Source organism: Anguilla rostrata, chromosome 14 (genome assembly GCF_018555375.3).
Source record: "Anguilla rostrata isolate EN2019 chromosome 14, ASM1855537v3, whole genome shotgun sequence".
Taxonomy (NCBI): domain Eukaryota; kingdom Metazoa; phylum Chordata; class Actinopteri; order Anguilliformes; family Anguillidae; genus Anguilla; species Anguilla rostrata.
The window spans coordinates 25,747,282-25,761,823 of NC_057946.1; the positions used below are offsets into that span (position 1 = coordinate 25,747,282).

General features: G+C 44.5%; 1 protein-coding gene across 1 annotated transcript; it reads left to right on the forward strand.

The window, feature by feature from the left end:
- Positions 1 to 447: 447 nt before the first annotated feature.
- LOC135239631 (uncharacterized) lies at positions 448 to 3,765 on the forward strand. The gene is made up of 2 exons (XM_064308446.1): positions 448 to 606; positions 988 to 3,765. Exon 2 carries the CDS (start codon positions 1,874 to 1,876, stop codon positions 2,540 to 2,542), a length of 669 nt encoding a protein of 222 aa, XP_064164516.1. The 5' UTR covers positions 448 to 606; positions 988 to 1,873; the 3' UTR covers positions 2,543 to 3,765.
- The last annotated feature ends 10,777 nt before the right edge of the window (positions 3,766 to 14,542 follow it).

The following is a 14,542-nucleotide window of genomic DNA, read 5'->3' on the forward strand; positions in this document are numbered from 1 at the left end:
CTGGAAGTTGGACAGCAGTGGCCAATGAGCTGTGATTATGCAAATGAGAAACGCATTTCAGGATGCTGGGAGATCTGGGCTATCTGCGTTGCAGGAACGCTGTGGGAACTTTACGTGCCACCCGGTCGTACAGTAATGCTGTAAAGATACGTGCCTTCGTTGTGTTGTACGACCCTCGCAGCAAACCCTGAACTAGGCGGTTATGAGTTTGAATCTCCAGTGGCTGTTGTGTGCGTCTCAGAGCTGATGTGTGAATCTGCTGGACGGGGACAGAGGCAGGGTTGGGTGCGGGTGGGGGATGGGGGAGTCTCCCAGGGAACAACGTGCCTGAAGGAACAGTGTGAATGAGTTTCTCCTATCACTAACTCACTTGGCTATTCCACAAAAAAACAAAGCTTTTGCAACATCCTCCATGCGTTTCCTGCATCCTTGGGAATGGGCAGCTTCAGCCAATCACCTTTCAATCTTTCAAAGGAAACACTGTGCTTCCTGCCCTGCTCTGGCTTCCTGCCGCTGGCTGGAGGTCTTCGATTTGCCCTGGAGAGTCGTGGACCCCGGCCGTCTCTGAGCGGGTTATTCTGCACGAACCGGCATCGTCTGGAGAAAGTGAGTAATATTTCTCTTTTTTCAGCTAATTCATTTGTTTATCTCTTTATTTATTTAATAGCTGTACGAAGAGTTGCGCTGTGCTAGAAGTGTCATTTATGTCCTTCGATGTAATTGGTAGTGCTTTGTCATTTTTTTTTTTGTGATACTCAAGAGTGTGATGAGATTTTTCAGCGATAACAGGTCGCTTCACTACAGACCTGATTTATGTTTATTAATCAAAAAATGGATCATCTTTATTTCATATCTTTTTTTTAGCTTCAGTAGCTTGCTCTTTCCTTGAAACATTTCTGGAAAGTTCCTCGGAGAAAAACACGCGCTGTAACAATGGCGATTATGTCACAATCCCCTGACTCCTCCCACTTCTTCCTGTCTCTGCAGCGGCTCCCCGTGCCCAGCCCATCCTGTGGCAGAAGCTCTAGTGTCGCCGGAATGCCCTATGATGCCAAGGTTCCCGGGTGGGCGTGGCAGCCGTACCCCAGCGCCCGCCTCCGCTCTGCCCCGCCCCCGCTCCCGCGCTGAGCCCGGAGAATGCCGTCTCACCTCCTGCCGGATTCATTCCATCCCGGACACGGATTTATCCCTTCATCAATCTCTCCGTTCCTCCGTCTCCACCATCAGCGGCATTAAAGCGATTAACAGCGTGTCGGTGCTGCAGGTGTCTGCCAGCTGTTATCTTTGCGCTTTTCACAGAGCTCAGAATAATCTCAGAGGTGTACAGTATGCCTGGGAAATAGTCCAAAGACAGTGATATTCATTTTTCCGGTTTTTCATCTTCGCCCTCGGTCTTGCGCTTAACCACATAAACAGACACACACAGACACACACACCCACAGACACAGACACACACACATACGCACACTCGCACAAACCCACACACACACACACATATACACACACACAAGGAATTTCCACTCATCTCTCCACTGCAGACAATTTAGCTCAGTGTATCACTTCCGGCAGAGGGCAAAGGTCAAGTAGATTGACCTCTTCAGGGTGACTGAAAGCATACATTTCAAAATCTCACTCCAGCCTTTAAAGGCCTACTTCTCTGATTGGACCCTGGACCAGAACCAGAATTCTGACTGGGTTTCAGAACTACATCTGAGCCCTGATTGGATCGTGGACAAGAAACATTCCCTGAACTAGAACGTGGACCAGAAGCTGGGCTCCGATTGGACAGCGGAACGATAGCTGCGCTCTGATTGGATCCCTGGAGCTCTGAGCCACAGAGCCTTCCTTACAAACAGGACTGGGATTGGTGCAGATGGAGCAGGTCACCAGCATCGTCCATCAGCAGATACCCTCGCAGCCCTCGCCCGGTGACCCAGCGGGGCCGAAGGGCGGCGAGGGCGGGGCTCAGCCCGGCCCCGCCCACCCCTGCGAGCAGCCTGGCGGGGCTCTGGAGGCCGGCGCGGCCGCGCTCCTGATGGCGGGCGCGGGGGCGCTGATCCTGGTCCTGCTGTGCGCCGCGCTGCTGCTGGTCCGCTACAGGCACCGCTGGGCCCAGAGCGGCTCCCTGCAGTACATCAGCTTCCACCACTCCGCCCGCTACACCCTGAAGGACCCCTGCCCGTCGCCCACGCCCCCACCGCAGCCCGCCCCTCGACCGCCCTCCCTCCCGCCCTCGCTGCCCCTCCCGCCCCCGCCGCCCGTGTGCCCCACACCCCCGCCCCCGTTCTGCCCCGCGCCCCAGCCTCCGCCCTTTCATCCGCCCCCGCCCCAAATCCACCTGCTCCCGCCCCCGTCGCCCCACCCGGCCCCGCCCTTCACCCACGCCGCCCCGCCCTTCATCCACACCACCCCGCCCAGCCCCCTCCTGCCGGCCCCGGACATGGTGGTGTACTCCCGGATCGGGGTGATGAGGACTTCCAGGCCCCCCAGTGCGAGTGGGAGCGGGACGCAGGTGATCCTGTTTGAGCACTCCTCCCTGTGATACCGCCGTGGTCGTGATACTGCCACGCCCTCGTACGTGCTCGCTGACTGCTTCTGCCGTTTTCCCTCCAGGCAAAGCTCATCTTCCACGTCTCTTGTCCTCCGCATTCCTTCCTCCCTCTCTCTCTCCCTCCCCCTCTGTATTCCTCCCTCCCTCTCTCTCTCTCTCCCTCCTTCTCTGCATTCCTCCCTCCCTCCCTCTCTCCTCCCTCCCTCCTTCTCCCTCCCTCCCTCTCCGGCAGTGCCCAGATCTGCATCCTGATGAACAGATGAACAGGAGGTCTCGCTCCTGTAAAGACTGGCGGTTAAAGCTGTGTTCAGTAAGCGTGTACCTCACACACGGTGTTGAGCTCCGCCGCTCCGCCTCCCCGAGGAGCCGGGTAACGCGCATCATCGCCTCGGAGAGAGACGCCTGCATCCAACAGCACCTTCCCACAATGCACCATGTCAAATACGGCATGTGCCTAGCTTTGAGCTCTTTTGCTTTTTTTTTTTTTTCCCCAAAGTCATCGTTCGTTTTCACCCGGGGGTGGGGTGTGCTGCATCCCCCAGATGCAAGACAGGAAAAAGAGCCCGCATCAATCTCCATGAAACATACATTGCCTGTGTGAATGCATACGTGGAGGATGAACTATTACATTCACATGACTGTGTAGACTGTTCTGTGAAATACAATAAAAGGTTGTAAATGTTCCATAGTATATGCTGTATGATTGAAGTGAGCAATTCCAATCTAATACAGTGCTACTTTATTCTTCTCTTTAGGTCTATTTAATTTTGGGTTGAGAGAGCGAGAGAGAGAGCGAGAGATGTGGAGAGAGAGAGAAAGAGAGCAATGCAGAGAGAGAGAAAGAAAAAGAGAGTGATGCGGAGAGAGAGAGAGAGAGAGAGAGAGAGAGAGAGAGCAAACATTCACAGTGCACAATGTAAATTTCAATATGTACCTACAGCTTTCACACGCTAATGTGTATTTGCTGACTACAACTAGAGTATTGGCACTGAGAGAAATTTGCTAATGGTAATCAACTAATGGGTGCCATTATCATAGAACGTGTGAGAATATGATTGTGGAAAGATTAGGCTTGAGTGGCACTGTATACTCTGTTCTGATCTCTGCCTCAATGACAGCTGGGCCAATATGATTTATGCTTTGTATTTATGGTTGTATTATGATTAAATGAATGAATTTGAATTGTACAGAATAAAACATTTTGGCCGTGAAAATCTGTCTGTGTGTGTGCTTGTGTGTGAAAGAGACAGAGGAGGATGGAGACAATGAGAGAGTGAGAGAGAGAGAGAGCAAGAGAGAGGGAGAGGTGGGTATGTGTGTGTGTGAATGTTTGCCGCTTTGCACATTTAGATTTTGAAAATTTTGAGAGAGCAGATATAGAAAATCATTTTTCAGGTTTTGCCACAGATTTCCAATGAGCTTTAAGTCTGAGCTTTGGCTGAGTCATTCAGGAGTACTGACCTTGTTCGTTCAAGCGATTCCTTTGAAGCTTCTCCTGTGTGTTTGGGGTCATTGTCCAGTTGGAACATGTTGACCTAATGCCAGTCTCTTGTGGACTTAAACAGGTTCTCCTCAAGGATTTCCCTGTATTCATCTTCGTCCATCTTACCTTTAAAGGCAACAAGCCAGAGTTTTGGACTTTCGAGTCACTTGACTATGACTCCAGTCACAAAGGACTTTACTTTGACAAAAAAAGAGTCTTCGCTTTAACTTTAAGATGGATGACTCATGACATGACTTGTGTTTGCCTTGGATGACTCCTGAAACTTGTTTACGCTTTCACAGCCATCGACCGACTAATTTCACGAGAGGGGTGTTAAGAGAGTTAAATTTGTCCTGGTTTTTCTCTGTTCCCCAAAAAGCTCCTATTTTATCCACACCGTAAAGGTTTAAAGTCGGTCTTAAAAAAGGAGTCATCTGATTGGCTGGAAGTGGTCAGAAAGAAATCAGCAGATCTGGCAGATCAAACTTTACTGCTGACCTTTTGGATGGCAAGGACTGAATATCATGAGTACGAGCAGAAAACATGAGTCAATGACCCATATGAGTCTTTAATGTCAGATAATATGCTGTGAGATATTTACAATCAGACCTGGGTCAAATACTTATTTGTTTTGGATTCAAATACTTTTCAACGGTTTACTGATCTTGTCTGGTGTGTTGGAACCAATGAAATACTCTCAAAAAGTGCGAACCCTGCCTTTTGGTCACATTGGCAGGCTCAATTACACCAGGCAAGATCAGTAGAGCACAGAAAAGTATCTGACCCCAAAACAAACACATATTTGACCCAGGTCTGTTTACAATATATTTTATATGTTTTGTCTCATTATTTTGCTATCTAAATTTAGTGAAGCTATCACCTTAAACTGTGCTAGGTATTAAGTTAGCGTGTAACTTAACTAGAAAACTGGTTTTATCTACACAAGCGTGCTTGTGTTAGGTGGTTTATATAGCAAGCTACCACCATGGCAGCAAAAAAGCCAAACATTTTCTGTTTTTTTAGAGGCAGTCAAAGCGAAACAAAGTCTTTATTATATAAAAACATTCATGTACTGTGCAGATGACAATGTAGACTGTGTCTGACAGAACATTGCATCTATGGCGCTTTGCATGAAAAGCTAATTAGATACAGGCTGGTAGTTGGACTAGCAGATATGCGTCTCTCGGAACAAATGCAGCTACACAAATATATCACGCTGGAAAAAGCTATTGACATGGCAAGACAAAGCGAGGAAGTGAAATGCAAACTGTCTAGCCTATGCGGCGACAGCAACCAGTGCTTAAAAAAACATGCTCTGTGGATAGAGTTGTGTTCAAAGAAAAAAAAAAAAAAAAAGCAAACAGAAAGCTCAGTTTGAGAAAGTTACCCTTGCTAATTCAGAGAAAAAATAACTGTCACAAATGTGGAAAGAGCTCCACACATCCAAATGCCCTGATGGCTAATGAAGTCACATGTCGTGCCTGTGGAAAGCAGGAACATTTCGGATGGGTGTGCACATCATCCAGAACGTGAATGAAGTGCAAGAGGAGGACGATTGCCTGTTCCGGGGCAAAGTTTCCGCTGATGGAGATCCATGCGTGATCGGCCGGAAAGCAAACAAAAGAAACAGTTTAAGTACAGTACAGTTTAAAATGGTGCAGACGTAACTCTGATTCCAGATTTTGTGTTCAACGGTGTTTAAGGAAAACTGGCCTACTGGAAGAAAGGCAAAAAGCACACCATTTAGCCCAGTACTACCTTAACAGGCTGCCATTTTGGATTGTCTCCACTCCTGAACATTTTGGCCACAGAGGTCACTGAAGGTCTGGAAGGTGTGGTATGCGACATGGATGACATCCTGGTTTGGGGTTGCTCACAGGAAGAGCATGACCCTTGTCTTCACGCTGTGCTGAAGAAAATTGAGGGCAGTGGCATAACACTGAATCTGGAGAAATGTGACCTGCCAAAAACAGAGTTTAAGTTTCTCAGGTGCATATTATCTCTCAGAAAGGAATAAAATGTTATCCAGTCAAAACCACAGCAGTCAAAGAGATGCCTGAACCAACTAACATTGCTGAGTTTTGCAGCTTCCTTTGGATGGTAAACCAACTATGTAAGCTTATTCCACATTTAGCTGAAAAAAAAAAAACCTATCAGACATCTGCTCTATAAAAAGAATCACTGTCTCAGTGGAACTGACCAGGTCAGAGCCTTCTACAGCCTTAAAGGAGAGCTCTCTTCAACACCTGTGCTTGCTTTGTATGATCCAAAGAGGAAAATCAAAGGCTCCACAGGTGCATCCTCCTCAGGATTAAGAGCAGTCCTGATGCAGAAATAGAACAAGAAAGGCAGGCCAGTGGCCTTTGCAACACGGCCTCTCACACCAGTGGAACTGAGGTACGCCCAGATGAAAGAAGAAGCTCTTCGGCTCACATGGACATGTGAGAGATTCGGGCGTTACCATTGGGTGGCATTTCGAGCTGGAGACTGATCATAAACTGCTCCTGAGGCTCCTAGGAGCTCAAGTTTAGGCCCATGCATTCAATGCTTCAGGCTAAAACTCATGAGATATCCCTACACAATTTCTCATGTACCTGGAAAGAACCTGTGGACAGCAGATAAACTGTTACATGCACCACTGCAGTAAACATAGACACTGTACATATGGAAAGCACAAACATCTATGTGAACAGCATCATGGAATATCTTCTGGTGTGTGCTTCATACAAGGGTAACCTCAGAGAACCTCAAAGTAGACCGCATGTCCTCTAGTGTCATGAAAATGTGCCAGGATGGATGGCCTGAGTGCAATGCGGGCAGTGGTCCTTTAAAGCTCTACTGGGCTGTGTGTGCTTACTTCACCGTTCATGGTGGTCTTCCGCTAAAAGGGCCAGGTCAGGTCATTCCATCAGCAACGGGAATCGACGTGCTGGCCGAGCCGTATGAGGGCCGTCAGGGAGTGGTTAAGTGCAGGGAGTGACCTTGGCAAAGTGCGTGGTGACCTGGCCTTAGTCAACAACAACTGAGTAAACTGGTAATGAACTGCAGGACATGCATTGAAGAATTCACTAATTACAAAGAGCCTCTCATCCTAACCGCTCTCCCAGAATAAGCCTGGCGGAAACTGGGGGCGGAACTGTTCATTCTGACAAGCAGAACGTATTTCCTGGTAGTAGACTGCTACTCAAGGTTTGTGGGAATTGCTAATCTTTCCCTTACGTGACCCTCTGACATCAGAGTCCACTTGAAGTCCATATCCCCTCGCCGAGGAGTGCCAGAGATACTTATCGCAGACTACGGCCCGCAGTTCTCAGGGCGAGCCCTTCTCTACATTTGGTGTGACATACGGGTTCGACCACGTCACCATCAGCCCAAAGTTTTACCCCAAAACAACGGAGAGGCCAAATGAGCTGGGCAGACCGCAAAGAACTTTATTTTTAAAAATGCCAAGAATCCTTTCCATGCTAATGGCTAATCGTTCGATTCCACTCCAAAATGGCTACAGCCCAGCCCAAGTACTAATGGGGCACCAACTCCACACCACAGACTTCCATCGCTGCTGAAAGCACCACTCCTTAATAGCCCCACTGTCTACTCAAGCGAAAAGGAGAGAAAGAGTGGGGACTAGAAACGCTTCGACAAGCGTCGCCGCTGTGTCAGGGGCATAAGCAGGTTCTAAAAACTACCTAGGTCAAGAGACATGGCAGAGTCAGGATGAGGTGGGGTGGGGGGTTAGGCCAGGGAATGCTTTTTTTTCTCTTTAATTGGTTCGTTTAATTAAGGATGTATTTTACGGTGTGAATGCTGATAATAGATTTGGATTAGATTTGTGAAAATATTAAAGACCATTAATTCCCCTCATAAATCAATTGCAACTGATGCTCTCGCTAAAGAATGAAATTAAATATATGTTTTGTGAATGGACGTGATAAAAAAAACACAGAGGACATGACCTCAGTGTCCTCAATGGTAGTTGTGGCCCTGTCCACTGTGATGCTTTCTCAGGTAAAGACAGCTTTAGGACACATTGTATTTTTGTAGACAGTAAGTAGGCTAATCACTTGTAAAGTCTTGCCCACGATATGCCCAGGACTGTTCAAAAACTATAATAACTGTTTTGACACATTTCCAGCAGCATTCTGTGATTCACAGCCATTCCTCCAGGGCAACACATATATCTTGCGATGTACTTTTTGCTCCAGGGCCTGTACTTGTTTTCTTATGCAAACATTTTATAGTATGGATTTAAAAGACCAGCAAGGCCTCAGACTTATTGGTTTCCTGTCTAATCTCCAGCTAGAGGAAACTCAGATATATTATATGCATAATTGATTTGAACTTATTTATCTTTGCTTCTTCTTTGATGTATAGCGATGGAATCTGAATTCATGATGAGCATTTTTTTCCCCCGCTAAACTTGATGATTCCACAGCGCAGACCCTAGTTATCAAAATAGCATCATCCAATTTGAGTGAATATTTAATGTTCATCACATTTCACCAGCACAGTGAACCAGTGATTAATGAAGCAGTCGCATTTAGCACCGTGAGCAGGAGCCAATGGTCACTCCCTCCTTTGAATTATTACACAAAGCAGGCTACAACACGCCTTGCCTGCATCAGGAAGTGTGTTGGGCTCACCAGTAGGAGATCGGGTCTCATTATACTATTTTATACCTATGGGGGAAAACAAGATATGTTCTTTTTTTCCTGTATGCCATGATTCACGCCTTGATAATATTTCCTGTGTGTCTTTGCACTCTCAGCACGTTTGCTTGATTTGAGCTATTAAAGCAGCTTCCTGTCTCATTTGCACAGTCCCAAGCTGCATTGGCTGGGTGCTGGGGGGGCACGTTATAGGCACTAACAATTTTGCAGTTGCAGAATGCAGTCAGAACTCATGTGTGGATTCTTAGAACTTCCATATAATTATGAAGTTATACCGCCAATACTACTTGAGCCAATCAGTGCCTTTCATTCTTTGTAGTTGATATTTAGGGCTACCATGGAGGCCTAGTAGTATTTACTACTAGGGAGGGCATGTGCATTTTAAAATTTTTAAATCTCAAAGAGTGGGTTGTAAACAGCCAACGGTCTTCTGTAGACTTATGTGTGTAAACAGAAATAGAATTTTGCCTGAATTCCGCTAAAATGCACAAGCAGATAACAGTATTAAATTTTCATACGTATGCAACACTATCAGTTCTATGTTAAAAATCAGACAATACGTAAATCAGAGTCACCATCTGGGGCAGCATTGGCGTGAATCCTGTGCATTTTCAAACCTCAAGGAATGTACAGTACCTATGTGCGCCCAAAGAGGTTAACTTTTCCAAATTAAAAGTTACCAGAAAAAAGAAAACATTCTAAAAATAATGTCAGCACACTTCAAAACCGTTCAGCTTAAACCTGCTGAACTGTGTGAGGAACCAGACAGCCGACGTTGCCTTGGACACAAGTTTAGAGTTCGTAGACTTGAAATGACTGAATAGCAATACATCCATGAGCAGGAAAGCAGAGCATAGCAACGATGCTTGAAGTCAAGAGAGCTTTGATAGAGATTGACAGGTTGCCAAAGGGTTTGAAAAGAAGGAAATATTCATGGAAAAGAAATTGATAAAATAACACAACAGAGTCTTGCTCCTCTACACTTCAATAAGGGTCTGAAGAGAAAAAAGGATGGATTTATTGAAGAATTTATTAAATGAATTTTTCAGCACTGGTCAGATGGTTTGTTATGAGGTTGAAAGGACATCGGGCTGCTGAAGGGGTGGCAGTGCATTGTGGGAAGGGGAAAACAGGAGCTGAGCAGTGTGGGGAGAATGAACACGGCTCCATAAGGCCGACAGATCTGTGTGAAATGTTTCTTGACAGACGAGGGGGAAAATAATTTGTGACAAGCAGTGCGCAGCTATAGAGTCCTTACAGAGCTTAGATTTCCTGAAGCACACGTCTGACTGCTTCTAGTGTGTTTTTACATTTAACTCATTTCCATCGCAATAGATTTATTGGTATTACCCTGAGTAGCGTGGCAGTTTTGGGGTTTTTTTAAATGGGTGAACAGGGCCACAGCAACCCAAAACCCCAACGGATCCATAATGAAAATAGTATTTCTAAAAGAGAATGAAATCACGCAATCCTGACAAAACCAGAAAGGCTTATTAACACATGAGATGTATGAGTCGTTACGAGATAACTGAGGTATAGGTCTACACCCCATCGTCGTGGCAGTCTGGGTAGAGTTCAGTACGATTGGGTAAATGTAGTAATGCACACATATGACGGTTCACTCCATCACTTCTCTCAATGAGAGCTCAAACATTTCCACAACATCCTCTAAATTTCATCAGTACCAATCAATCACACCAATATTCACGCTCATGCAGGATGGATGCTCACACAGTGTTCTGGAAGAGTACTGCCATGGATGGCTGAGCTATCGAAAAGCTGAAAGAAACAGTTTGTGGAGATTTGTGTTTAATTAAAATGCACTAGGGATGAACTTCGGTTGGTATCAGATTTGAAAACCTCCCTCAGTTTATTTTACAGATTTATTTGCTCAAATAGTGGTGTCTGTTAAATTTTTAAATGCATACATTATAATGTCATAGCATACTCACTCTTTATCTCTTTGAAGATAATTAACATTTTTATTGGGTTACTTTCTCTTAAACAGCAAACATTAATACACAAGCTCTAATGACTAATGTACCAAACACAAAGTACCAGGCTAATGAGTTATCTGGTACTTTGTGTTGCTTTTTTAGGCAACATGAATATTGATGAGGCAGACGACTCCAGATTTTGTTGCATTTGAAAAGCATTCCACTCCAGCTCCTGGTGTTCCTGGTAATCAGTTAGTAATCTTAGTGTTACGAGTCAGGAGATCTATACACAGTCTCGTAACTGTTTACTTGAGGGTTATAATTCTTAATGTTAGCTTGATTGTGTGCATGTGTGCGTGCATGTGTGGGCGTGTGTTTATATATATGGGTGTGTGTGTGTGTGTGCATATCTGTGTGTGTGTGCGTATGCGTGCATCATTTGACCACCGCTTACATGTCCGATTAAGTCTCCCAACCATGTTTTGACCTGGTTGAATATCTTCTCTAATGTCTCACAGAGCAAAATGTCCCTGTGGTAATGTACATTTAGATACTGTAAGATGTGCGAAAAAAAAAAAAAAACAGACAACATCAGCAAAGAACAGCCCATAGTTTCTCTTACAGTTCTGCGTCAGTTTGCATTCCACACCCCTGACTGGTAAGGCTGATTCTCTGGATAAACATCATCACCTAGCTGAAGATACATTTCAGGCAAAAATAGTTCCTAATTTACACATAGCACCCCTTCATTACTTTCGAGATTTGAGATTTCAACTCGAGACTAAGTCTCATCTCATTATTGAATATTTGACTTTTATCAATGCAAATGTATTCCACAGACTAGCATAATTCACTGAATTTGCAGTCAATTTAATGAATACTTGTTTTTTCCTCATTATAACACAGTGGCTGGTTTGCATACCGAGATGACCACTGTACAAAAATTCTTGAGGATAGAGAATAGTGCATAATTGCCAGTATGCTGTAGAAATGGAAATACTGACCATAGTCTTAACACATGAGCCTCAGAAAATCCTCAGGGTTATATAATCAGAGACTGGAACACTGTAGCTCAATTCTCTGTGCTTTATTTCCTGTACAGCCCATAGTTTCCTGTTCTTTATTTCCTGTACAACCCATAGTTTTCTGTGCTTTATTTCCTGTACAGCCCATAGTTCTCTGTGCTTTATTTCCTGTACAGCCCATAGTTCCCTGTGCTTTATTTCCTGTACAGCCCATAGTTCTCTGTGCTTTATTTCCTGTACAGCCCATAGTTCCCTGTGCTTTATTTCCTGTACAGCCCATAGTTCTCTGTGCTTTATTTCCTGTATAGCACATAGTTATCTGTGCTTTATTTCCTGTATAGCCCATAGTTCTCTGTGCTTTATTTCCTGTACAGCCCATAGTTCTCTGTGCTTTATTTCCTGTATAGCACATAGTTATCTGTGCTTTAGCCCCTTTCTAAGAAGACCAAACTGGAATATGTTAGGGAGTAATTTAGCTGAGCTATCGAATACATCTTCGAGATGGAAATTTACTCCTGCTTTTAAGAGCAGGTGTGATGGTTGTAAATTCCAAAAGGCGGGCCTCAACAGCCAGTGCTACGCAGACATGAGGGCTTTCAGTTGATTATTTTAATCAAGTGTCGTGGATTAGCATTCAAACTTAAAATGGGAAAAAACCGAAACCAAGACCCTTATGGCGATCTGTGGCCACACTGAGCCCCGACACCCCATAAATAGCTCCAGTCCCAGTGTCTCTTCAGAGCCCATTAGCCTCTGCAGGAGCTGGGACTCATAGATTGTATGTGCAGATTAGGGTATCAGCTTGACTTTTAATTGCCCCAAGGACATTTCCTTTGATGTTTGTGTGTGTGTGTGTGTGTGTTGGGGGGACAAAGGAAAGCAGGGCATCCAAAGCAGGCTACTTAGTTACAATATAATCTGTATGGACCGTGAACTGTAATCTATGAGATGCTATCCAGGGCTGTCATGAGATTCATGTGGGTTATCTGTCCTTGAAATTTCAATGCAGCCACTGTGGTACTTATGCTGAGGAACACCTTCAACGATTATTTTTCCTCACCAACAACCATTTTTCCTGGCCTTCCTGGGATGTGCACACATTAGTCAATGACACAATCCTGCTCTGTTGAACATTTACCCTTAAATTATTATATGCTAATTTATATTTTCTACATTTTTTAAATAAGCGTAATTGCACAGCCACTGATGCATTGACATACAATTGTGCATTTTGCTTAACATCAACCACACATTTAAATATGGAATAAACAAGTTATTTTAGTCTTGTGTTGATAATAAAGCATTTATAAACTCTGAAATACAAACAAAATAAAATTGATAACCACTAGCAGATAAGATTTTTCTCAACCGATTTTCTTAAATGCTAAATGGCTTCACAGTGGATTTGTTTGTCTGACACCAAAGAAAATCTTAAATCTTTCTTGTCAAGGAACGTTGTAAACTAACAGAGACTGTGTAGCACCTTCCACCATACACTCAGTGTACATTATTCTCCACTGAGAACCAGAGCGTATCTTCAAACAAAAACTCAAATTTACTGAGAGTGTAGACTGTCAGGCTCATAACCTTAAACAGTAGTTAAAGCCTGACAAGGCTGACATTCCAGAACATTCCGTGAGAATCTGTGGCTGGATTGCCATGGAAGTTCACCAACTTTTTGGGGATGTGTTTGTAAACAAATGGTCAATAAATACGTATGCCGAATGGTGGCCGCATTAGGAGGCAGTGCTTCTAGCCACACCAAAATCCTATGGCATGATTCTGGATAAAACGTTGCTTTTTCAATCTCTGCATTTTCATATATATACTCAATATAATGAGTCTCTTGTGTGAACATCCAAAGATGCAGGTTCATAGATGTAGGGAGCGAAAAATCTTCAATCTTCAAAAGTGCTTCAGCAATTACTCGATTAACTTTTCCTCAAATTGGCTGATATGTTCTCCCGGCTACGGGTTTCAGACTTAGCGGCAGCAACTGCCAGAGTAGCGTCAGAATTAGTTTCAGTCACAGCCTCCCCCCGCGAGTGACAGTGATTTAAATGATAAGTGGCAGGCAAGATTTGTAGGTAAAAAGGGAATGGTAATTTTTGTTCTGTGACTGCAGTCATTTCATGAAGCGAAATATGCATCCTTCAAGCCCGGGAACTCAGGCTGTTGAAATGTTAAAAGGGATTCTCGGCTTCTCCCTATTTACAGAACAGCAGGCCTCACAAAAGGACATTTTTGTGTTCTTATGCTTTTTTCGTGAGGTGGTCTCGTATGAATGTGCCGTGTCAGATTTAGCAAACGCTTACAACTTCAAAAAAATGATGAATGCCACCCGTTCGTAAACGAGCACATGTTCATGAGAATCGTGAATTAGCTACATTTACACTGTAAAAGTGCCATATAAGGCTAGCCATCCCGCCCCATTAGCCCCAAGCTGTCATTCATAGAAATGGCATCCAAGAGTAAAACAAACTTCACAGATTTGCTGCTTTCAGAGTCCTGCTTTCAGTGATCAGTCAATGTAGCCATACACTCAATTAAAGTGGCCCCTTTATTAGGATCTTTATGAACCTGATCTCTAGCTGTTGAATGAGGTGTGCTTTGTTGGGATTGGAGTGAAAACCTACAAGGATGGTCAATCTCCAGAAACAGGACAGCCCTAGTGTACACATTCAGTTAAAATATGCAATGGCTTTCTCTGACCACGGATATTGGTCTGTTGTAGCCCGACATCAGTCATATCAGGGAGAAAAAAAAAACGAACACAATATCCGTGTAGATTTTCCGACTCCTCGGTTCACCCCTACCTCTGAGGATCACCTTTGGCAATATTCACCAGGAATAATATTATCAGGATATCCTCTGGAGGC

Excerpts from the sequence above, each read along its gene's own strand:
- LOC135239631 (XM_064308446.1), top strand. The coding sequence starts at position 1,874 with ATGGAGCAGGTCACCAGCATCGTCCATCAGCAGATACCCTCGCAGCCC.